The 27,065-nt window shown below is 43.7% G+C and overlaps 1 protein-coding gene across 1 annotated transcript in view; it reads right to left on the bottom strand.

The window, feature by feature from the left end:
• ARHGAP20 (Rho GTPase activating protein 20) overlaps positions 1-27,065 on the bottom strand; it is a 230,983-nt gene that overhangs the window by 112,901 nt on the left and 91,017 nt on the right. Inside the window, exon 4 of the mRNA XM_069759069.1 lies at positions 8,167-8,316. Coding sequence (XP_069615170.1) covers positions 8,167-8,316 — 150 coding nt within the window. The remainder of the gene's footprint in view (positions 1-8,166; positions 8,317-27,065) is intronic.

The raw sequence follows: 27,065 nt of genomic DNA, 5'->3' as shown, positions 1-27,065 counted from the left end.
TTTTATTAAGTTGCCTAATAATTCTGCACAGTAATAGTTACCTGCACAAACAGATATCCTCTCAAGATAGCCAAATCTAAAAAAACCCACTCCAACTTCCAAAAATATTAAGCTTTGATATTTATGATTTTTGGGGGGTTGATTGAGAACATAGTTGTTGATCAATAATAAAAATAATCCTCTAAAACACAACTTGCCTAATAATTCTGCACACAGTGTATGACTTTTAAAATGGACCTATTACTCGCCATAATTCCTTTCTTTTTTTCTTCCTGGAATGTTGATGTTCCCCTGAATCCAGAACAATTTTTGTTTTGTTCCTGTGCCTCTCCATTCCTGAAATATGTCCCCTTCTTCCTTGTATATAAATCTAGTCATTTTTTAGTCAACTGGGCATGAAAAAATTTTAAGAACACCCTACTTGGCTAACAAATTAACTGTTAGATTAACACATAGTGAAGAGCAGGCCATATCTAAGGCACGGAGAGACACAGGAGCAAAAGAAAAACAGCACCAGATTCGGGAGATCAGCAGCATTTACACCAAGTAAGAAAAATGACATATTTATGTTGACTGCTATATCTTCCTTAAAGCATTTGTTCACCTTCTACTATTCAATGTATTAGGCAATTGCTTAGACATTGCACCATGTTGGCAATTGCTCCTTCTAGTTGTGGAGGAAATACCACAAAGCACAGCCTTTATGGCTGCTGTAGAAAAAATCCACATAGTACCCAGATGTGTAATTAATGAAGTCAATCAATACTGTTCCCTACAGGCCATGTCTTTACCTGTTTTTGAAAGGATTAGACAAAAAGAGCTCCCCCATGAAACTCAGAGGACTCACTGCTGACCACCAGGCATCTGCATGTTCCAAGTTAGGAAAACCAGAATAACTATAACCAAGGTCTATAATAAAGGAAACAAACCAAAAACTGACACAATACCTAAAACAATAGTTTTTAATATAATAATTAAAAAAGCAAAAGACACAAAAATATCAAAAAGACCAATAGGAGGGATCCTATTACCCAACAGGAGAAAAAAGGGTCTCTGGTACCAAAAAGGTAAATTGCCAGAAAAAATATAGATAACCCAAAAAAATAAAAAAATAAAAAAATATAATAATACAAATATACAAGGAAAGGCTAGGGAAGATAGATGTGCCTATCCCTAAAGAATTCCCTTCCTGACAGCGGAGGTTGGCACCCTGGGATACGAAGTGGCGCCCCCGCTCAACGTAGACTGACCCTGAAATCCCTAAAAAGGAATCCCTCCAAATATGCCACCACCAACAATAACACCACAAAAAGAAAACAACATAACAAGTGAAAAAAGTGAAAAATAAGTAAATAAAATACCTGTGCTGTAAATACTGACTAGAAGAGCAATAATAGCTCAATTAAGCTGGTATATAGCAATGCTGGCGTATATTGTGAGCTAGGAGATGTACTCTGCGAGAGGAGGAAAAAGAAGAAAAAAACAAAAAAAAAACAAACAAAAAAAAACACAATGCTAAAAGTATATATAGCACTGTAATGCCTACCTCTCAAAGTATATTGTAGTGATACTGAAAAAAACAAAATATAATAAATATATATGCAAAGAATCCCCTTGAAGGTACAAGATATAAAGACAGGGGATCCCTGCTATATAAAAAGTATCACTAGAGTACAAAACACCAAACAATAAAGGGTCACAGAGACAATAATAAATAACTTCTGCAGGTGTTGATATTATTATTGTACCTTAAGCATATAATTTAGAGCATACTTAATGGTGCAGTGGCTCTTAATAACCCAAATATTAAGATAGAAGATGGAAGTACGTGAGTAATAAATAAGGTTTAATAACCTAGTGGCATCACCGCCAGAAAAAAACATAAAAAATAATAAATAACTAAATAGTATTCTTGTACTTCCAATGAGTTATAGGTACACATTTAATGGCGTCACCAGCAGACAGAGCCATACACATCGAGAGGTAGACACAATCACCATGTTTTAGTGGTTCATTGGGAAACACACCTGTTAATGAGGTAGATTTTATCAATCTTAAATCAGTTATACCGTATGTTCAATTGTATAACACCCTTATTGGGGTACAGATGCAATTAATATACCACATAGCATCACCGCCAAAATGTGGGAAGAATGGTCAAATTCCCCTATCTCTCGAATTAAATTAGGCATATCTCATAGTGTGGCCCCAGCATATAAGGCACAGCTCAATGGTGCCAAGTGTAAAGGCAGCCTTCCTTGAACCGCGTGCAGCACTCACGCTATCTGCTGCTTCCGTGCCCATTGTTGGCGGTCCCCTGATGAGCCCCTTTGGATAGCCAAATGGGGCGAAACGCGTAGGGATGAGACATCAGTCTCAACGAGATAAGTGCTTTGTATTAATACCTTTGTGCTGTCTGACTTTATGGCGGTATTTTTTCTTACCATCTGTGACAGAATATGGTGTACTAGGCATAACATACACTAAGCTCCAAGTACGTTTTATTACCGCCCTATGATGAGGGTAGATTTATAGGAGCTTTTTGTTAGTCTGGTGACTACACTTATTTTTCCATATCTCTGTCTAGCCTGGCGGTGATGCTATTAGGTCACTAGAACTGCATTTGATTAAACTCATTTCTTTACACTTGGCACCATTGAGCTGTGCCTTATATGCTGGGGCCACACTATGAGATATGCCTAATTTAATTCGAGAGGTAGGGGAATTTGACCATTCTTCCCACATTTTGGCGGTGATGCTATGTGGTATATTAACTGCATCTGTACCCCAATAAGGGTGTTATACAATTGAACATACGGTATAACTGATTTAAGATTGATAAAATCTACCTCATTAACAGGTGTGTTTCCCAATGAACCACTAAAACATGGTGATTGTGTCTACCTCTCGATGTGTATGGCTCTGTCTGCTGGTGACGCCATTAAATGTGTACCTATAACTCATTGGAAGTACAAGAATACTATTTAGTTATTTATTATTTTTTATGTTTTTTCTGGCGGTGATGCCACTAGGTTATTAAACCTTATTTATTACTCACGTACTTCCATCTTCTATCTTAATATTTGGGTTATTAAGAGCCACTGCACCATTAAGTATGCTCTAAATTATATGCTTAAGGTACAATAATAATATCAACACCTGCAGAAGTTATTTATTATCGTCTCTGTGACCCTTTATTGTTTGGTGTTTTGTACTCTAGTGATACTTTTTATATAGCAGGGATCCCCTGTCTTTATATCTTGTACCTTCAAGGGGATTGTTTGCATATATATTTATTATATTTTGTTTTTTTGAGTATCACTACAATATACTTTGAGAGGTAGGCATTACAGTGCTATATATACTTTTAGCATTGTGTTTTTTTTTTTTTTTTTTTTTTCTTCTTTTTCCTCCTCTCGCAGAGTACATCTCCTAGCTCACAATATACGCCAGCATTGCTATATACCAGCTTAATTGAGCTATTATTGCTCTTCTAGTCAGTATTTACAGCACAGGTATTTTATTTACTTATTTTTCACTTTTTTCACTTGTTATGTTGTTTTCTTTTTGTGGTGTTATTGTTGGTGGTGGCATATTTGGAGGGATTCCTTTTTAGGGATTTCAGGGTCAGTCTACGTTGAGCGGGGGCGCCACTTCATATCCCAGGGTGCCAACCTCCGCTGTCAGGAAGGGAATTCTTTAGGGATAGGCACATCTATCTTCCCTAGCCTTTCCTTGTATATTTGTATTATATTTATTTATTTTTTTTTTTTTTGGGTTATCTATATTTTTTCTGGCAATTTACCTTTTTGGTACCAGAGACCCTTTTTTCTCCTGTTGGGTAATAGGATCCCTCCTATTGGTCTTTTTGATATTTTTGTGTCTTTTGCTTTTTTAATTATTATATTAAAAACTATTGTTTTATGTTCCAAGTTAACCTATTTTGGCCCCAGTACGAACCCACCAAGGTGAATTCTGGGATAGATATGTACACATGCGTATGAGATAAATGGTCTACATACTCACAAATAATCCTACAAACCAAACCATATAAGTTTTACGGAAACTCCATCCAAAAGTAGACGGTGCTGGTTTTAAGGGTGGTTAGGCAGGGGTAGCGGTCCTAGGCTGTCCGGTTGTGTTGCGGCACTAAAATATTTGTAAGTATTCAGTGATCCAGGGGATAACTGGAATTTTACTGGATTCATGATATTGAGCCTAAACTTGAAATATCTCATATATTGGTTGAACTTCCAACCAGGCAGGTAGGCCGCCCTCTCCTTAACATTTGTGCAGTCGGATGGAAATCGCTTCTCATGGGTGCTAGCTACAGTTCCCATATTAACATAGTAACATAGTTAGTAAGGCCGAAAAAAGACATTTGTCCATCCAGTTCAGCCTATATTCCATCATAATAAATCCCCAGATCTACGTCCTTCTACAGAACCTAATTGTATGATACAATATTGTTCTGCTCCAGGAAGACCTTGTTACCTCTTTTTTAGCCACTTGGGCTATTTCTTCATCACATCTCTAGGGAACTAGAGAAGAGCTCTTGGCATTGATCGTAAATTTCAGGCGTGGACGGGATTGCTCTTTAAACCAGTAACAAAATGGAAATAGACCGGGATGTTCAGATTTCTTGAAGGGTATGCACATGAAATCTTTCAGAAATCTTTTGCAGATATCCAATACACATTGTTATATTGAGCAAAACTGTAGTAACAAATGCAAGTAATGCAAGCTTATAACATTAAGAATGATAAACCAAAAAATGCAACAAGGGTTAACCTTGGCCGCCCACATGACTCAAGTCCTCATTACCACTCACACAACTCCAAGATGGAGTGTCAGCCAAAATATTGTTTGTCAGGAGAGTATTCAGATAGTCTGTTCCAATTATACAAATGGATTCTTCAAATACCGAATCGTTAACATTTAATTAAACAGTCGTATTTTCTGCGGAGAGAAAGTGGTCCCAGTGTTTTATGTGCTGCAATCAGTTTTGTATATCATTCCTCAGCACCTCTGAACTTAGCCTTCTAATTTATGAGGATGTTTGTACTATACAAAGAGTGATATGATCATTTTTGGGCAATTGCAGCCCATTGTAGATCCCCAATTTTTTAGAAATGGTTTAAAAGGTAAATACCAGTGATAAAGGGTTATTATTCCCATTGTAGTAAGTTATTCCTTCATCAAGTCCCATTCTCAGTGGCAGTGGGACCAGGGAAGAGCCTGATTTGACACTGGACCAGGGCAGGCTTCACTCCTGTGACCAGTATTCTCAGCCTTGGGCTTAACAGATCTCATGCTGTCATGACACTTGAGGCCTAGTCACTAGAGTTGAGCGAACACTCTTAATTCGAATTCGCTAGCGTCACTGAATTTGTTCGTACAGATTCAATTTACAGCAAATCACAAGTACTCCAATTGCCCGGGAAAATACTAGTGTAACACTGTGAGGTCTTCAAAGGACTGTATTCAACTCATTTCAACCTCAAACACCAACACAACCTTAGAAATGTGATATCATTATATACAGCTGGTGAAATAAGTTTTGAACATGCTACCAATTTTAAAGTAAATATATTTCTAAAGGTGCCATTAATATGAAATTATCACCAGATGTCGGTAATAACCCATCCAATCCACACAGGCAAAGACATCTAACAATAGATGTCCATAAATTGATTTATATGTAATAATGAGAAATGACAAAGGGAAAAAGTATTGAACACATGAAGCAAGAGATATGCAAAAAGCCATGGGAAGTCATGACACCAGCTGAAATGTATCAGTTATTAGAAAGCAATCCTGACACAGTGAAAAATATTATCATCAATTTCAACTGATGGCCTATAAAAAAGTATCTCATTACCAAGGTGCCACATGAGTAACTTCCAATGATGGGTAAAATCAGTGAGAAGTCTCAAGACCTTTGCAACCTTATTGATACAAAACATACTGATGGCATTGACAGAGGAATAACTAAACTACTGAAGGTTACACTGAGCACTCTTGGAGCCATAATCCAGAAATAGAAAGAACATAATTTCACCATAAACTGGCCACGACTAGCTGCTCCCTGAAATATTTCAGACAGGGAAATGAAAAGAATTATCAGAAGAGTTGTCCAACAGACAAGGACTACCTGTGGAGAGTCATACAGCAAACTTCATGTAATTGAAGGAAGCATGAATGGACAAATGTACAGAGACATTCTTGATAAAATTCTGCTATCATCTACCAGGATGATGAAGATAAAATGAGGGTGGACACTTCAGCAAGACAATGATTCCAAACACACAGCCAAGGAAACTCTCAATGGGTTTCAGAGAAAGAAAATAAAGCTGCTAGAATGGCCGAGCCAATCACCGGACCTGAATCCCAAAGAAAATGTATGGAAAGAACTAAAGTTCAGAGTTCATAGAAGGAGTGCATGGAATCTTCAGGATTTGAAGAGTGTTTGTGTGGACGAACGGACCAAAATCACACCTGAGCAATGCCTGTGATCAGTTTCTCCATACAAGAGGCGTCTTCAAGCTATCATCACCAACAAAGGCTTTTGTACATAGTTTTAAATAATTTTCAGTAAGCGTGTTCAATACTTTTTTCCTGTGTCATTTCTCGTCATAACACATAACTTATTTTATGGACATCTATAGTTTGATTTCTTTGCCTGCGTGGATAGGATGGGTTGTTTCCGGCATCTGGTGAGAATTTTATGTCAATGGCACCTTTAGAAATATATTTACTTCCAAAAGTGTTGATTTGTTCAATACTTATTTCACCTGCTGTGTGGCAATGGATAAATGGTTGGCATCTGTTCTTCACTGTCAGACACTAACTGTAATGTTGTTTTTTCAGTGTTTTCACAGCTTTCTCTCCCTATATCTGTTGCTGAGCTGTGATGTCCTCTCCCTATACAGATTCACCTCAAAAAGGCTGCTGCATGCCCTCCCTCTGCTTTTACAGGCTATGATAATTCCTTCTTATTGGCTGTGCTATACCATGTGATGTGAGGGCTGGACTGTTCCATGATGATGATGTGAAAGATGCAAGGCATTATGGGGAAACCTGAACACTGTGCACCAGCTCCTGTGAGTCTTTTCTGGCTGATACAGTCTTTTGCGATGTGTAAAATGGCAGCAGCAATTCACATGAATTGGATCATAAATTGATCGAATTCATTGGATTCAGTAAATTTCCTAAAAATTCGACACAAATTCAATTTGCATGATGCAACATCATAATGTCACGAGGTCTAGTAAGCGCAATAGGAATGTGGATTCAGGCAGCAGAAGTGAATACTTAGTAGTACTAGGGCAGCATGAATTATACCACAGCCAGCCATGAATTGAAGTAGCTCTACATGGTCGGACACAGCCATTACACAGTACACAGCAGAGGAATACTTTATAAGATTATCTCAACACAGGAACATTTTATTTAACACATCCAATTGTGGAACCTATTATTATTGATTAAAATTTAATTTGCTCATGGATCAACCCCTTTAATAATTTTGTCCAGCTTGGAAAGTTAGGAAAATTTGCATGTCACTATCGTTAGGGAATTGGTCTTCATTTCTGTAACAAAAAAAAATTGCTTGTTAGTGGCTTCCAAACCTCTGCTTCTTCCCAGACTATTTGCCTGCCTTGAGCCGCGTACTCATTGGGAGAACAGATGATGAAAGGACACGGGAGCCACTTACAAGCAATTTTTAAAGGAACAAGCACAAGTTTTGTAATAGATGATTTGAAACGTTTCACAACTTTCCATGCTGGAGAAAATTATTATAAAATTTTTTTTTTCTAATTACTATATAAAAGGAAACCTATGATCTATGAAGACCAAACCACGAGCAGCATGAATCACAGACTGGCTGCAGGATTGCAGCAAGATATATTATTACGTGAAATGGTCCCACATACTTTGAAGGTCCAACTGGCCCCACCCATGACCGATTCTTCCCAGTGGTGATTGACCTATGTACATATGAGGGAAAGACCTGTCCAATCACAATGTTGCAGCGTTTCGTAGAATAATTCACCTGCAATCATGTAGGCTCTGATTCACGCTGCCTTCTTTCATACATTCAAGCATGGGTACAATGATCTGTGCCATCAAACCACTAACTAGTTAAATCGTAAATGTACCCACCTGAAAGTGGCAACACAGTTGGTGATTGGCCAGCCGATGACAAACGACCTCTCGGGATAAGTGCTGCCCTCACAGACTTCCTCCATGCAGGATGCCGTCCACATCTCACTCACCCGCACATGGTGCTTCAGTTTATAGTGAGATGGAGACCTGTAATAATGATGAGAAAATACTATAAATACTGAAGCTGCCCCAAAGCTTTCTCCAGCTCTGCCTTATGTAATTTTACATATTATATTGTATTTATTATTATTATTTATTTATTTATACAGCACCATTGATTCCATGGTGCTGTACATGAGAAGGGGTTACATACAGGGTTATAGATATCACTTACAGTAAGCAAACTAACAATGACAGACTGATACAGAGGGGCGAGGACCCTGCTCTTGCGGGCTTACATTCTACAGGATTATAGGGAAGGAGACAGTAGGTTGAGGGTTACAGGAGCTCCGATGTCGGTGAGGCGGTATCTTCGATAGTGATGAGGAGGCAGCGGAGTCAGTGCAGGCTGTAGGCTTTCCTGAAGAGATGAGTTTTCAGGTTGCGTCTGAAGGATCCGAATGTGGTTGATAGTTGGATGTGCTGGGGCAAAGAATTCCAGAGGATGGGGGATATTCGGGAGAAGTCTTGGAGGCGATTGGATGGAGGAGAGAAGGAGGTCTTGGGAAGACCGGAGATTACGTGAGGGAAGATATCGGGAGATTAGTTCAGAGATATATGGAGGAGACATGTTATGGATGGCTTTGTAGGTCAGTATTAGTAATTTGAACTGGATACGCTGAGTAGTGTTGAGCGATACCGTCCGATATTTGAAAGTATCGGTATCGGATGGTATCGGCCGATATCCGAAAAATATCGGATATCGCCGATACCGATATCCGATACCAATACAAGTCAATGGGACACAAATATCAGAATGTATCCATAATGGTTCCCAGGGTCTGAAGGAGAGGAAACTCTCCTTCAGGCCCTGGGATCCATATTAATGTGTAAAATAAAGAATAAAAATAAAAAATATTGATATACTTACCCTCGGACGGGCCCTGGTTGTCACCGCTGCAATCGCCATGCTTTTCTTCCTAAGAATGAGCGCTTTAATGACCTTCGATGACGTCGCGGCTTGTGATTGGTCGCTGAGCGGTCATGTGACCGCTCACGCGACCAATCACAAGCCGCGACGTCATTGAAGGTCCTTAACGCGCTCATTCTTAGGAATGAGCGCGTTAAGTACTTTCGATGACATCGCGGCTTGTGATTGGTCGCGTGAGCGGTCACATGACCGCTCAGCGACCAATCACAAGCCGCGACGTCATCGAAGGTACTTAGCAAGCTCATTCATAGGAAGGAAAACATGGCGATTGCAGCGGTGACAACCAGGGCCCGTCCGAGGGTAAGTATAACAATATTTTTTATTTTTATGCTTTATTTTACACATTAATCTAAATCCCGATACCGATTCCCGATATCACAAAAATATCGGAACTCGGTATCGGAATTCCGATACCGCAAATATCGGCCGATACCCAATACTTGCGGTATCGGAATGCTCAACACTAACGCTGAGGGAATGGGAGCCAGTGAAGAGATTTGCAGAGGGGGAAGCAGAGGAGTAGCAAGGAGAGAGATGAATTAGTCGGGCAGCAGAGTTAAGGATGGATTGGAGAGGTGCAAGGGTGTTAGCAGGGAGGCCGCAGAAAAAGATGTTGCAGTAGTCAAGGTGGGAGATGAGGGCACGCACAAGCATTTTAGTAGATTGATGGTTGAGGAAAGGACGGATTCTGGAGATCTTTTTGAGCTGGAGGCAACAGGAGGTGGAGAGAGCTTGGATGTGCGGTTTGAAAGACAGGGCAGAGTCGAAGGTTACTCCTAGGCAGCGGACTTCCGGTACGGGTGAAAGCATGATGTCATTGATTGCGATAGATAGGTCGGGTAAGGAAGATCTATGGGATGGAGGAAAGATGATGAGTTCAGATTTGTCCACATTGAGTTTGAGGAAGCGAGAGGAGAAGAAGGAGGATATGGCTGATAGGCACTCTGGGATTCTGGACAGCAGAGCGGTTGACGTCTTGGCCAGAGAGGCAGATCTGAGTGTCATCAGCATAGAGGTGGTACTGGAATCCATGGGACTTTATGAGTTATCCCAAGACAAGTGTATAGATTGAGAAGAGTAGGGGTCCTAGAACAGAGCCTTGGAAGACTCCAACAGAGAGAGGGTGGGATGAGGAGGTAGTGTGGGAGTGGGAGACGCTGAATATGCGGTTGGAAAGGTACGAGGAGATCCAGGATAGGGCGAGGTCTTTGATGCCAAAGGAGAAGAGAATCTGTAGTAGGAGGCAGTGGTCAACTGTGTTGAAAGCAGAGGACAGGTCTAGAAGGAGGAGTACAGACTATTGTACATTTTTGGTGAAGAATCAACAACAAGTGGAACACAATTGTGAAGCTGAATGAAATTTATTGGTTATTTTAAATTTTTGTGGAAATTCAAAAACTGAAAAGTGGGGCGTGCAATGTTTTCCTTAATGCCTAATGATGATAAATATAATCCAACTGTGTGTAATCAAGTCTCCGTATAAATGCACCTGCTCTGTGATAGTCTCAGGGTTCTGTTTGAAGCACGGAGAGCATCATGAAGACCAAGGAACACAACAGGCAGGTCTGTGATACTGTTGTGGAGAAGTTTAAAGCCGGATTTTGATACAAAATGATTTCCAAAACTTTAAACATCCCAAGGAGCACTGTGCAAGCGATCATATGGAAGGAGTATCAAACCACTGCAAATCTATCAAGACCCGGCCGTCCCTCTAAACTTTCATCTCAAACAAGGAGAATACTGATCAGAGATGCAGCCAAGCGGCCCATGATCACTCTGGATGAACTGCAGAGATCTACAGCTGAGGTGTGACAGTCTGTCCATAGGACAACAATAAATCGTACACTGCACAAATCTGGCCTTTATAGAAGAGTGACAAGAAGAAAGCCATTTCTCAAAGACATCCATAAAAAGTGTGGTTTAAAGTTTGCAACAAGTCACCTGGGAGACACACCAAACATGTGGAAGAAGGTGCTCTGGTTAGATGAAACCAAAGTCGAACTTTTTGGCAACAATGCCAAACGATATGTATGGTGTAAAGGCAACACAGCTCATCACCCTGAACACACCATCCCCACTGTCAAACATGGTGGTGGCAGCATCATGGTTTGGGCCTGCTTTTCTTCAGCAGGGACAGGGAAGATGGTTAAAATTGATGGGAAGATGGATGGAACCAAATACAGGACTAGAGTTGAGCGACCTTGACCTTTTTAGAGTCGAGCCGGGTTTCGCGAAACCCGACTATCTCAAAAGTCGGGTCGAGTGAAATCGGCCGATTATGACGTAAAGTCGGGATCGACCGAAACACGAAACCCAATGCAAGTCAATGGGGCAGCATAGTCGGCAGTGAGTGGGGGCCAGGAAAACACCTAGAGTGCCCATTTTAATGTCAAAACCATCCATTCTTCTTAATGAAGCTTGTCAAGCGTAATTTACCTTATAATAATTGGAAGGCATTTGAAATTGGGGGTCATTTGGCTAAAGTTGTGGTGGGTAGGGCTGGTTCAAGTAATTAGTGGGCCCAGGAAATCTGGACCACGTCACGGCAGTGGAGCAGGGAGAGGTAAGTATTTCAACTTTGCAAGTGCTGTGATCCTGAGCAAGCAGGGGGGGCCCACTCGTTGGCATTGGCACTGGCACAGGGCCCCTCAAAGTACAGCGGTGTGTTTGCACGGCGGGGGCGCCTCCCACCAGCAGCAACACTTTTGCGTACTATGAGAGGCCCTGTGCCAGTTACGTCGCCAACTAGTATTCCTCCCCCCACCTGATGAAGGAACCTGCACTTTCATCTGCACCTTCCTCTTTGTCCCCGTGTAAGGTGGTATGGTATGCGGGAAGAGCAACCTGACTTTCAGCAGGGTCACAATGTTGTTGTGTAGCGTGCACGGGGAATGTTGCGTTATGGGTCAATGTACCAGCAGACTCATCTATCACTGGCTGGGCAATGGGCAGGATGAGGAGGAAACACAGATATAGGCCCAAAGAATAAAGTGGGCTAAATGCAGTTCAAAATTGGTAACACAGGAATAACCAGGGGGCATTGCAGTGGAGGACAACTGGAATGAGAGGCTGACACAGAGAGTAGGCCCAAATCAGTAAGTAGTCGAAATGCAGTTCAAAATTGGCAACAGTAGTAAACAGGCGGCACAGCTTTGTTCAGTGGAGGAGAACAGCAAGGAGTGGCAGACACCGATAGTAGGCCCCAACCCAACTAGTAGGCCAAATGCAGTCTAACATTAACAACTACTTAACGAGCGCCTGAAAACGGAATTTCAGGACAGGAAACCAGGAGAACAGCAAGGAGCGGCAGACACCGATAGTAGGCCCCAAACGAACTAGTACGCCAAATGCAGTTGTTCCGTTTAACCACAATTTAATGAGAGCCTGAAGATAGAAGTTCAGGAAAGGCAACCTGGAGAACACCTTGGAGTGGAACACACCATCTCTCTACACCCCATACCCAATTTGTAGGTCTAATGCAGCGTAGTTTCCAACAACTACTAAACGAGAGCATGATGATCGAAGCATTGGCGAGGAAACCTGGGGAACACCTTGGAGTGGAACACACCATCTCTCTACACCCCATACCCAATTTGTAGGCCTAATGCAGCGTAGTTTCCAACAACTACTAAACGAGAGCATGATGATCGAAGCATTGGCGAGGAAACCTGGGGAACACCTTGGAGTGGAACACACCATCTCTCTACAGTGGAACACACCATCTCTCTACATCCCATACCCAATTTGTAGGCCTAATGCAGCGTAGTTTCCAACAACTACTAAACGAGAGCCGGAAGATCGAAGCTCAGGAAAGGCAACCTGGAGAACACCTTGGAGTGGAACACACCATCTCTCTACACCCCATACCCAATTTGTAGGCCTAATGCAGCGTAGTTTCCAACAACTACTAAACGAGAGCCGGAAGATCGAAGCTCAGGAAAGGCAACCTGGAGAACACCTTGGAGTGGAACACACCATCTCTCTACACCCCATACCCAATTTGTAGGCCCAATGCAGCGTAGTTTCCAACAACTACTAAACAAGAGCATGATGATCGAAGCATTGGCGAGGAAACCTGGGGAACACCTTGGAGTGGAACACACCATCTCTCTACACCCCATACCCAATTTGTAGGCCTAATGCAGCGTAGTTTCCAACAACTACTAAACGAGAGCATGATGATCGAAGCATTGGCGAGGAAACCTGGGGAACACCTTGGAGTGGAACACACCATCTCTCTACAGTGGAACACACCATCTCTCTACATCCCATACCCAATTTGTAGGCCTAATGCAGCGTAGTTTCCAACAACTACTAAACGAGAGCCGGAAGATCGAAGCTCAGGAAAGGCAACCTGGAGAACACCTTGGAGTGGAACACACCATCTCTCTACACCCCATACCCAATTTGTAGGCCCAATGCAGCGGAGTTTCCAACAACTACTAAACGAGAGCATGATGATCGAAGCATTGGCGAGGAAACCTGGGGAACACCTTGGAGTGGAACACACCATCTCTCTACACCCCATACCCAATTTGTAGGCCTAATGCAGCGTAGTTTCCAACAACTACTAAACGAGAGCCGGAAGATCGAAGCTCAGGAAAGGCAACCTGGAGAACACCTTGGAGTGGAACACACCATCTCTCTACACCCCATACCCAATTTGTAGGCCTAATGCAGCGTAGTTTCCAACAACTACTAAACGAGAGCCGGAAGATCGAAGCTCAGGAAAGGCAACCTGGAGAACACCTTGGAGTGGAACACACCATCTCTCTACACCCCATACCCAATTTGTAGGCCCAATGCAGCGTAGTTTCCAACAACTACTAAACGAGAGCATGATGATCGAAGCATTGGCGAGGAAACCTGGGGAACACCTTGGAGTGGAACACACCATCTCTCTACACCCCATACCCAATTTGTAGGCCTAATGCAGCGTAGTTTCCAACAACTACTAAACGAGAGCATGATGATCGAAGCATTGGCGAGGAAACCTGGGGAACACCTTGGAGTGGAACACACCATCTCTCTACAGTGGAACACACCATCTCTCTACATCCCATACCCAATTTGTAGGCCTAATGCAGCGTAGTTTCCAACAACTACTAAACGAGAGCCGGAAGATCGAAGCTCAGGAAAGGCAACCTGGAGAACACCTTGGAGTGGAACACACCATCTCTCTACACCCCATACCCAATTTGTAGGCCTAATGCAGCGTAGTTTCCAACAACTACTAAACGAGAGCCGGAAGATCGAAGCTCAGGAAAGGCAACCTGGAGAACACCTTGGAGTGGAACACACCATCTCTCTACACCCCATACCCAATTTGTAGGCCTAATGCAGCGTAGTTTCCAACAACTACTAAACGAGAGCCGGAAGATCGAAGCTCAGGAAAGGCAACCTGGAGAACACCTTGGAGTGGAACACACCATCTCTCTACACCCCATACCCAATTTGTAGGCCTAATGCAGCGTAGTTTCCAACAACTACTAAACGAGAGCCGGAAGATCGAAGCTCAGGAAAGGCAACCTGGAGAACACCTTGGAGTGGAACACACCATCTCTCTACACCCCATACCCAATTTGTAGGCCCAATGCAGCGTAGTTTCCAACAACTACTAAACGAGAGCATGATGATCGAAGCATTGGCGAGGAAACCTGGGGAACACCTTGGAGTGGAACACACCATCTCTCTACAGTGGAACACACCATCTCTCTACATCACATACCCAATTTGTAGGCCTAATGCAGCATAGTTTCCAACAACTACTAAACGAGAGCCGGAAGATCGAAGCTCAGGAAAGGCAACCTGGAGAACACCTTGGAGTGGAACACACCATCTCTCTACACCCCATACCCAATTTGTAGGCCTAATGCAGCGTAGTTTCCAACAACTACTAAACGAGAGCCGGAAGATCGAAGCTCAGGAAAGGCAACCTGGAGAACACCTTGGAGTGGAACACACCATCTCTCTACACCCCATACCCAATTTGTAGGCCCAATGCAGCGTAGTTTCCAACAACTACTAAACGAGAGCATGATGATCGAAGCATTGGCGAGGAAACCTGGGGAACACCTTGGAGTGGAACACACCATCTCTCTACACCCCATACCCAATTTGTAGGCCTAATGCAGCGTAGTTTCCAACAACTACTAAACGAGAGCCGGAAGATCGAAGCTCAGGAAAGGCAACCTGGAGAACACCTTGGAGTGGAACACACCATCTCTCTACACCCCATACCCAATTTGTAGGCCTAATGCAGCGTAGTTTCCAACAACTACTAAACGAGAGCCGGAAGATCGAAGCTCAGGAAAGGCAACCTGGGGAACACCTTGGAGTGTAACAAACCCTCTCTCTACACCACGGAAGGGCTGATTCTTAGGAAGGAAGGCTGTCGGAAAGAAGCAGGGCGCGTCCGAGGGTGATTATATTCTTATTAGGTATATACTCACCCTCGGACGCGCCCTGCTTCTTTATTTGTAATGAATGTTTATTTGCAATGTGGTTTTGACTTACTCTATTTTTTTGGTAAATAATGATTTTATTATTTTCATTGTTTTGCATCTTCTTGGCAATAATATAAAGAAGACGCGACAGGACAACACTCGGTGGATGCCATATCTGTGTTTTAAATTGAAAAAAACTTTCAGTTAACTACTTGCAGGAGAAAGTTATTGTAGCTGGTGGCCATTTTTAGTACTGTACCAGATTTTTGTTGTATGTGTTTGTTTTTAATGTTAAAATGTCTGCATTTGATATCTCTCCAGTATTTTCTTTTTTATAAGCAAAATACTTATTTTTATATTTTCTGATGTTGGTTCCAGGGGTACACGGGCAGCAGTGGTGTGGTCAGTGGAGGCCTAGTGGAAGGAGTGACCGCAGACAGGCATCGAAGGCCTAAAATAATAACACATGGCTGTAGGCAATTTTAAATTGGTTCCAGGGGTACACGGGCAGCAGTGGTGTGGTCAGTGGAGGCCTAGTGGAAGGAGTGACCGCAGACAGGCATCGAAGGCCTAAAATAATAACACATGGCTGTAGGCAATTTTAAATTGGTTCCAGGGGTACACGGGCAGCAGTGGTGTGGTCAGTGGAGGCCTAGTGGAAGGAGTGACCGCAGACAGGCATCGAAGGCCTAAAATAATAACACATGGCTGTAGGCAATTTTAAATTGGTTCCAGGGGTACACGGGCAGCAGTGGTGTGGTCAGTGGAGGCCTAGTGGAAGGAGTGACCGCAGACAGGCATCGAAGGCCTAAAATAATAACACATGGCTGTAGGCAATTTTAAATTGGTTCCAGGGGTACACGGGCAGCAGTGGTGTGGTCAGTGGAGGCCTAGTGGAAGGAGTGACCACAGACAGGCATCGAAGGCCTAAAATAATAACACATGGCTGTAGGCAATTTTAAATTGGTTCCAGGGGTACACGGGCAGCAGTGGTGTGGTCAGTGGAGGCCTAGTGGAAGGAGTGACCGCAGACAGGCATCGAAGGCCTAAAATAATAACACATGGCTGTAGGCAATTTTAAATTGGTTCCAGGGGTACACGGGCAGCAGTGGTGTGGTCAGTGGAGGCCTAGTGGAAGGAGTGACCGCAGACAGGCATCGAAGGCCTAAAATAATAACACATGGCTGTAGGCAATTTTAAATTGGTTCCAGGGGTACACGGGCAGCAGTGGTGTGGTCAGTGGAGGCCTAGTGGAAGGAGTGACCGCAGACAGGCATCGAAGGCCTAAAATAATAACACATGGCTGTAGGCAATTTTAAATTGGTTCCAGGGGTACACGGGCAGCAGTGGTGTGGTCAGTGGAGGCCTAGTGGAAGGAGTGACCGCAGACAGGCATCGAAGGCCTAAAATAATAACACATGGCTGTAGGCAATTTTAAATTGGTTCCAGGGGTACACGGGCAGCAGTGGTGTGGTCAGTGGAGGCCTAGTGGAAGGAGTGACCACAGACAGGCATCGAAGGCCTAAAATAATAACACATGGCTGTAGGCAATTTTAAATTGGTTCCAGGGGTACACGGGCAGCAGTGGTGTGGTCAGTGGAGGCCTAGTGGAAGGAGTGACCGCAGACAGGCATCGAAGGCCTAAAATAATAACACATGGCTGTAGGCAATTTTAAATTGGTTCCAGGGGTACACGGGCAGCAGTGGTGTGGTCAGTGGAGGCCTAGTGGAAGGAGTGACCGCAGACAGGCATCGAAGGCCTAAAATAATAACACATGGCTGTAGGCAATTTTAAATTGGTTCCAGGGGTACACGGGCAGCAGTGGTGTGGTCAGTGGAGGCCTAGTGGAAGGAGTGACCGCAGACAGGCATCGAAGGCCTAAAATAATAACACATGGCTGTAGGCAATTTTAAATTGGTTCCAGGGGTACACGGGCAGCAGTGGTGTGGTCAGTGGAGGCCTAGTGGAAGGAGTGACCGCAGACAGGCATCGAAGGCCTAAAATAATAACACATGGCTGTAGGCAATTTTAAATTGGTTCCAGGGGTACACGGGCAGCAGTGGTGTGGTCAGTGGAGGCCTAGTGGAAGGAGTGACCACAGACAGGCATCGAAGGCCTAAAATAATAACACATGGCTGTAGGCAATTTTAAATTGGTTCCAGGGGTACACGGGCAGCAGTGGTGTGGTCAGTGGAGGCCTAGTGGAAGGAGTGACCGCAGACAGGCATCGAAGGCCTAAAATAATAACACATGGCTGTAGGCAATTTTAAATTGGTTCCAGGGGTACACGGGCAGCAGTGGTGTGGTCAGTGGAGGCCTAGTGGAAGGAGTGACCGCAGACAGGCATCGAAGGCCTAAAATAATAACACATGGCTGTAGGCAATTTTAAATTGGTTCCAGGGCTACACGGGCAGCAGTGGTGTGGTCAGTGGAGGCCTAGTGGAAGGAGTGACCACAGACAGGCATCGAAGGCCTAACATAACAAAAATGTCAATACAATGGTATTGTCAGTGGCAGGCATTGAAGGATGTCAGCGCATAGACTAAACATTGGTGGAGCTGTGAGATAATTTTGCAAGTGGTAGAGCACTGTTTGAGCTGGGGGGGGGGGGAAACTGTCTTGTGGCCGGCGGTACAGGCCCAGGGCCCCTCATATTACAACGGTGTGTCTGACGTTGGGTGCGCACCACCACCGCCAGAGACACTTTATTGTACTAGGAGGGACCCAGTGGCAGTGCCGTCGACCAAAAGCGGGCTCACCCACCTCTTCAGACAAACTGCACTCTCACCGGTGCTGTCGCCAAGTGTCGATACCACGGCCCCGTGTGGGGAGTTTGGCCATTTAGTGAGGTGTAAACATGTCGTATGCTGGACAATCAGGTGCAGAAAATTACGAGATTGGAAAAGGCATTCAGAATAGTCCACAGGCAAGACCTTTTCATAGGAAAGCTAGGTGTCAGCCGGGCAAGGTGGGGCAAAAGATTTCGAAATCCAGTTGTGGTTCATTTTAATGAAGGTTAGATCATCTACATTTTGGGTAGCCAGACGAGTCCTTTTTTCTGTTAGTATTGAACCTGCAGCACTGAATACTCTTTCTGATAGGACACTAGCTGCCGGGCAAGCAAGCTCCTGCAATGCATATTCTGCCAATTCTGGCCAGGTGTCTAATTTTGATGCCCAGTAATCAAATGGGAATGACGGTTGAGGGAGAACATCGATAAGGGATGAAAAATAGTTTGTAACCATACTGGACAAATGTTGTCTCCTGTCACTTTGAATTGATGCTGCAGTACCTGTCCTGTCTGCGGTCATAGCAAAATCACTCCACAACCTGGTCAGAAAACCCCTCTGGCCAACGCCACTTCTGATTTCTGCCCCTCTAACTCCTCTGGTCTGCTGGCCCCTGCAGCTCGTGTGAGAACGATCACGGGCGCTGTGTGCAGGGAATGCCAGAAGCAAACGGTCAACAAGAGTTGATTGTTTGGTTGCTAATATTAGTTCCAAGTTCTCATGTGGCATTATATTTTGCAATTTGCCTTTATAGCGAGGATCAAGGAGGCAGGCCAACCAGTAATCGTCATCATTCATCATTTTAGTTATGCGTGTGTCCCTTTTGAGGATACGTAAGGCATAATCCGCCATGTGGGCCAAAGTTCCAGTTCTCAAATCTGCGGTTGTGCTTGGTTGAGGGGCAGTTTCAGGCAAATCCACGTCACTTGTGTCCCTCAAAAAAACAGAACCTGGCCTTGCCGCGCCACCAATTTCCAGTGGCCCCGGAAAAGCTTCCTCATTAAAAATATAATCATCCCCATCATCCTCCTCGTCCTCCTCCTCCTCTTCGCCCGCTACCTCGTCCTGTACACTGCCCTGGCCAGACAATGGCTGACTGTCATCAAGGCTTTCCTCTTCCTCAGCTGCAGACGCCTGATCCTTTCTGTGCGTCAAACGTTGCATCAGCAGACGCATTAGGGGGATGCTCATGCTTATTATGGCGTTGTCTGCACTAACCAGCCGTGTGCATTCCTCAAAACACTGAAGGACTTGACACATGTCTTGAATCATCGACCACTGCACACCTGACAACTCCATGTCTGCCATCCTACTGCCTGCCCGTGTATGTGTATCCTCCCACAAAAACATAACAGCCCGCCTCTGTTCACACAGTCTCTGAAGCATGTGCAGTGTTGAGTTCCACCTTGTTGCAACGTCTATGATTAGGCGATGCTGGGGAAGGTTCAAAGAACGCTGATAGGTCTGCATACGGCTGGAGTGTACGGGCGAACGGCGGATATGTGAGCAAAGTCCACGCACTTTGAGGAGCAGGTCGGATAACCCCGGATAACTTTTCAGGAAGCACTGCACCACCAGGTTTAAGGTGTGAGCGAGGCAAGGAATGTGTTTCAGTTGGGAAATGGAGATGGCAGCCATGAAATTCCTTCCGTTATCACTCACTACCTTGCCTGCCTCAAGATCTACAGTGCCCAGCCACGACTGCGTTTCTTTCTGCAAGAACTCGGACAGAACTTCAGCGGTGTGTCTGTTGTCGCCCAAACACTTCATAGCCAATACAGCCTGCTGACGTTTGCCAGTAGCTGCCCCATAATTGGAGACCTGGTGTGCAACAGTGGCAGCTGCGGATGGAGTGGTTGTGCGACTGCGGTCTGTGGACGAGGTCTCGCTTCTGCAGGAGGACGAGGAGGAGGAGGGGGTGCGAACGGCTACAGCCAACTGTTTCCTAGACCGTGGGCTAGGCAGAACTGTCCCAAACTTGCTGTCCCCTGTGGACCCTGCATCCACCACATTTACCCAGTGTGCCGTGATGGACACGTAACGTCCCTGGCCATGCCTACTGGTCCATGCATCTGTTGTCAGGTGCACCTTTGTGCTCACAGATTGCCTGAGTGCATGGACGATGCGCTCTTTAACATGCTGGTGGAGGGCTGGGATGGCTTTTCTGGAAAAAAAGTGTCGACTGGGTAGCTCGTAGCGTGGTACAGCGTAGTCCATCAGGGCTTTGAAAGCTTCGCTTTCAACTAACCGGTAGGGCATCATCTCTAACGAGATTAGTCTAGCTATGTGGGCGTTCAAACCCTGTGTACGCGGATGCGAGGCTAAGTACTTCCTTTTTCTAACCATAGTCTCATGTAGGGTGAGCTGGACTGGAGAGCTGGAGATCGTGGAACTAGCGGGGGTGCCGGTGTACATGGCAGACTGAGAGACGGTGGGAGATGGTATTGTTGCCGCCGGTGCCCTAGATGCAGTGTTTCCTACAACGAAACTGGTGATTCCCTGACCCTGACTGCTTTGGCCTGGCAAAGAAACCTGCACAGATACTGCAGGTGGTGCAGAAAATGTTGGCCCTACACTGCCGGAAGGGATGTTGCGTTGATGACTAGCTTCATTGGCCGAGGGTGCTACAACCTTAAGGGACGTTTGGTAGTTAGTCCAAGCTTGCAAATGCATGGTGGTTAAATGTCTATGCATGCAACTTGTATTGAGACTTTTCAGATTCTGCCCTCTGCTTAAGGTAGTTGAACATTTTTGACAGATGACTTTGCGCTGATCAAATGGATGTTGTTTAAAAAAATGCCAGACTGCATTCTTTCTAGCATCGGATACCTTTTCAGGCATTGCAGACTGAGCTTTAACCGGATGGCCACGCTGTCCTCCAACAGGTTTTGACTTTGCTACGCGTTTTGGGCAAGATACGGGCCCGGCAGATGGAACCTGTTGCGATGTTGATGCCTGCTGCGACCCCTCCTCCTCCGCTTCAGAACTGCTGCCGCCTGCACCCTGTTCCCCCAATGGCTGCCAATCGGGGTCAAGAACTGGGTCATCTATTACCTCTTCTTGTAGCTCGTGTGCAACTTCGTCTGTGTCACCTTGTCGGTCGGTGGTATAGCGTTCGTGATGGGGCAACATAGTCTCATTAGGGTCTGATTCTTGATCAGCACCCTGCGAGGGCAATGTTGTGGTCTGAGTCAAAGGACCAGCATAGTAGTCTGGCTGTGGCTGTGCATCAGTGCACTCCATGTCAGATTCAACTTGTAATGGGCATGGACTGTTAACTGCTTCACTTTCTAAGCCAGGGACGGTATGTGTAAAGAGCTCCATGGAGTAACCCGTTGTGTCGCCTGCTGCATTCTTCTCTGTTGTCGTTTTTGCTGAAGAGGACAAGGAAGCGACTTGTCCCTGACCGTGAACATCCAGTAACGACGCGCTGCTTTTACTTTTACCAGTTTCACGAGAGGAGGCAAAAGAGCTAGAGGCTGAGTCAGCAAGATAAGCCAAAACTTGCTCTTGCTGCTCCGGCTTTAAAAGCGGTTTTCCTACTCCCAGAAAAGGGAGCGTTCGAGGCCTTGTGTAGCCAGACGACGAACCTGGCTCCACAGCTCCAGACTTAGGTGCAATATTTTTTTTCCCACGACCACCTGATGCTCCACCACTACCACTACCCTCATTACCAGCTGACAATGAACGCCCCCGGCCACGACCTCTTCCACCAGACTTCCTCATTGTTTTAAAAACGTTACCAAACTAACGGTATTTGTTGCTGTCACACAACTTACACGGTGAGCTATAACTTCAGTATGATTTAGCTACCCCTTTACAGGTGGGTGAGACCACAACGAAAATCAGGCACAATGTTACACACTCTGTTGTTGGTGGCAACAAATGAGAGAGATGCCACACACGCAGGACTGTCACTGAAGCGCAAATGTTAATATTAATCTCCCACTGATTTTTTTTTTTTTAAAAAGGAGACTTTAGAAAAAAAAAAAAAATGATTTTTTTCAGGAATAATTTTGAAACCAAATAAAATAAAATGATTTTTTCAGGGAGAATTTAGAAAACAAATAAAACAAAAAATAGGCTTTCTAGGGCCCACTGAGTGAGAGAGGACGCACACAGGAGTCAGGAGTGGCACACAAGCCCAGAGGCCAATATTTATCTCCCACTGATTGATTAAGTGATTTTTTCAGGTAGATTTTGGAACCCAAATCAAGCAAAAAAATAAATAGGCTTTCTATGGCCCACTGAGTGAGAGATGACACAGACAGGGATGGCACTCTAGCAGAAATGCCAATCTTAATCTCCCACAAAAAAAAAAAAAAAAAAGGAACTGTCCTTCAATTGCTATCTCCCTGCAGTAATCTCAGCCAGGTATGGCAGGCAGCAATAAGGAGTGGACTGATGCACAAATTAAATAAAAAGTGTGGACAAACAAACAAGATAGCTGTGCAGAAAGGAAGGAACAAGAGGATTTGTGCTTTGAAAAAAGCAGTTGGTTTGCACAGCGGCGTACACACAGCAATGCAGTTATCAGGGAGCCTTCTAGGGCAGCCCAATGAGCTACAGCGCTGAGGGGAAAAAAAAAAAAAATGTAGCTTCCACTGTCCCTGCACACCGAAGGTGGTGTTGGACAGTGCAAATCGCTACAGCACAAGCGGTTTGGTGGTTAATGGACCCTGCCTAACGCTATCCCTGCTTCTGACGAAGCGGCAGCAACCTCTCCCTAAGCTCAGATCAGCAGCAGTAACATGGCGGTCGGCGGGAACGCCCCTTTATAGCCCCTGTGACGCCGCAGACAGCAAGCCAATCACTGCAATGCCCTTCTCTAAGATGGTGGGGACCAGGACCTATGTCATCACGCTGCCCACACTCTGCGTTTACCTTCATTGGCTGAGAAATGGCGCTTTTCGCGTCATTGAAACGCGAAATTGGCGCGAAAGTCGCGTACCGCATGGCCGACACCGCACAGGGGTCGGATCGGGTTTCATGAAACCCGACTTTGTCAAAAGTCGGCGACTTTTGAAAATGTTCGACCCGTTTCGCTCAACCCTATACAGGACCATTCTTGAAGAAAACCTGTTTGAGTCTGCAAAAGACCTGAGACTGGGATGGAGATTTGTCTTCCAACAAGACAATGACCCCAAGCATTAACCAAAATCTACAATGGAATGGTTCACAAATAAACGTATCCAGGTGTTAGAATGGCCAAGTCATAGTCCAGACCTCAATCCAATCAAGAATCTGTAGAAAGAACTGAAAACTGCTATTCACAAACGATCTCCATCAAACCTCACTGAGCTTGAGCTGTTTGCCAAGGAAGATGGTGCACCACCACATTATGGGTGTCAGGTCCGAGCACTTTGAACACATTTTATAAGTGGTTGTAAACTTGTAAATAACTCATGAAATAATAAAGTTATGTTAAAACCAAGCACACCATTGATTTTCTTGTGAAATTCTCAATAAGTTTGATGTGCTACATGACCCTCTTCCCATTGAAAAAATAAAGTTGGATCCAAAATGGCCAACTTCAAAATGGCCGCCATGGTCACCACTCACCACCCATCTTGAAAAGTTTTCCCCCTCCCATATACTAATGTGCCACAAACAGGAAGTTGATATCACCAACATTCCCATTTTATTTAGATGTATCCATATAAACATATATTAATGACCTTGTAGGGGGCATACAGAGCAGAATTTCAATATTTGCAGATGACACTAACTCTGCAGGGTAATCAATACAGAGGAGGACAATTTTATATTACAGGATGATTTATGTAAACTAGAAGCTTGGGTTGATAAATGGCAAATGAGCTTTAAACGGGGATAAATGTAAGGTCATGCACTTGGGTAGAAGTAATAAGATGTATAATTATGTGCTTAATTCTAAAACTCTGGGCAAAACTGTCAATGAAAAGGACCTGGGTGTATGGGTGGATGACAAACTTAAATTCAGTGGCCAGTGTCAGGCAGCTGCTACAAAGGCAAATAAAATAATGGGATGCATTAAAAGAGGCATAGATGCTCATGAGGAGAACATAATTTTACCTCTATACAAGTCACTAGTTCGACCACACTTAGAATACTGTGCACAGTTCAGGTCTCCGGTGTATAAGAAAGACATAGCTGAACTGGAGCGGGTGCAGAGAAGAGCGACCAAGGTTATTAGAGGACAGGGGGGTCTGCAATACCAGGATAGGTTATTACACTTGGGGCTATTTTGTTTGGAAAAACGAAGACTAAGGGGTGATCTTATTTTAATGTATAAATATATGAGGGGACAGTACAAAGACCTTTCTGATGATCTTTTTAATCATAGACCTGAGACAGGGACAAGGGGGCATCCTCTACATCTGGAGGAAAGAAGGTTTAAGCATAATAACAGACGCGGACTCTTTACTGTAAGAGCAGTGAGACTATGGAACTCTCTGCCGTATGATGTTGTAATGAGTGATTCATTACTTAAATTTAAAAGGGGACTGGATGCTTTTCTTGAAAAGTATAATGTTACAGGGTATATATACTAGATTCCTTGATAGGGCGTTGATCCAGGGAACTAGTCTGATTGCCGTATGTGGAGTCGGGAAGGAATTTTTTCCCCAATGTGGAGCTTACTCTTTGCCACATGGGTTTTTTTTGCCTTCCTCTGGATCAACATGTTAGAGCATGTTAGGTTAGGCTATGGGTTGAACTAGATGGACGTAAAGTCTCCCTTCAACCTTAATAACTATGTATAAATGGCCCACCCTGTATATTACCAGCACAAATTGTTGGACCTTAAAATGACATTTCCATGTTTATAAATTATCCTCTACTTTTATTGTATGCACTGGACTTAGTAATATGTCAGCTAGAAAAATGTCAAAATAAAATCTTCCAATACAAAATAACAATAAATGTTCATGGTTCCTACCTACTGATAATAATTTGTAAATATAATGACTTTTGTTCTATCAAGGTAAGAAAATAGAATATTTCTCTATCATTTTGGTTTGCAACAAAATGGTCCAACAAGAGAACAGCGGGTGCTGATGTTTCGCCATTGCATTAGCGAAACCTTACAAAACATGTTGGGAAATCACATGCAGAAATGGTTAGAACTGAGATATTCAGCCCAATTCTTAGTACAGACTTTCCTCTGCTGGGGAAGGGAGTATCTTGTTAATGGCAAGAACAGCCTGTTACTTCCTTCACCAACCAAGGTCATGTATATTATATCAGGTTTATAAGTAGTGGCCGAGTCAAACAGGAACATCACATCCTTTACCCACAAACAGTCTTCAAGAATAACAATCAGGACGATAATCACATCGGAGTAACATGTCCCAAGTCGTCACATATTGATCCCATCTCACTGTTTATGTAACAGTCATTATATAAGTGAGTAAGAATGGAAAGATTTTATTGTTCATTTTCCTAATGATTCCTATTAGAAAAAAATAAAATCACATAGAGAAACAACATATCGACTTCCTGGAAAACAAATTCTTCTGCCATGGTTTACTCATAGAAAAATAATGGAAAGTCAAGCTGGCAGCGATGGAGGATGCCCTCCCCCTACGTAATCTTGTTAATGACCATCCGGGTCCAGCAATGGATTTTCATGGTCAGATTTCATTATACAACTGCAGTCAAGATGAGGCTTTCCCTTTCCATTTGCAAAGTACAATATTTTCAATTTTGGGATATTATTCATGCATTTAGAGGCAGCAGAATATTTCGGTATGGTGGTTGCCTGTACTCTCCGCCAGGACACAAATGAAAAAAAAAACCTCTAATTGTTTTATTAACAAGTATATTATTAATAATTATAAAAAAGATAATCAGAAACTAATCATTTAAAGGTGTTGTCTTATATACAGCTCTGGCAAAAATTAAGAGACCACCACATCATGACCCTGCCATGGGCAGCCCAATCTCCAGACCTGAACCCCACTGAAAACCTCTGGAATGTAATCATGAGGATGATGGATCGTCACAAGCCATCAAACAAAGAAGAACTGATTACATTTTTGCGCCAGAAGCAGTGTGAAAGACTGGTGGAAAGCATGCCAAGACGCATGAAAGCTTTAAAAATCATGGTTATTCCACAAAATATTGATTTCTGAACTCTTCCTGAATTAAAACATTAGTATTGTTGTTTCTAAATGATTATGAACTTGTTTTATTTGCATTATTCGAGGTCTGAAAGCACAGCTGCTGTTTTTTTTAAATTTTGACCATTTTTCTTTGTCAGAAAAAAAAATACAAAATTTATTTTGTGGAACTTCGGAGACATGTTGTCAGAAGTTTATAGAATAAAAGAACAATTTACATTTTACTCAAAAATATACCTATAAAGAGAAAAATCAGACAAACTGAACCTTTTGCAGTGGTCTCTTCATTTTTGCCAGAGCTGTAGGTAACCCCTGCATGGACATCCCATTAGATTATATGGAGAAGTGTCCTAATAGAGCAGGTTATTTGCCCCATTTTTCAATCTTCAACCAAGATTCTTCATTTTCCGCTTTTAATTTGGACATGTAGGTGTAAGGAAGAAGACTGGGCTGTGGGTGCTCGCAGGG

The sequence above is a fragment of the Ranitomeya imitator genome, chromosome 3 (assembly GCF_032444005.1).
Source record: "Ranitomeya imitator isolate aRanImi1 chromosome 3, aRanImi1.pri, whole genome shotgun sequence".
Taxonomy (NCBI): Eukaryota; Metazoa; Chordata; class Amphibia; order Anura; family Dendrobatidae; genus Ranitomeya; species Ranitomeya imitator.
This window is presented reverse-complemented; position numbering and strand designations above follow the sequence as displayed.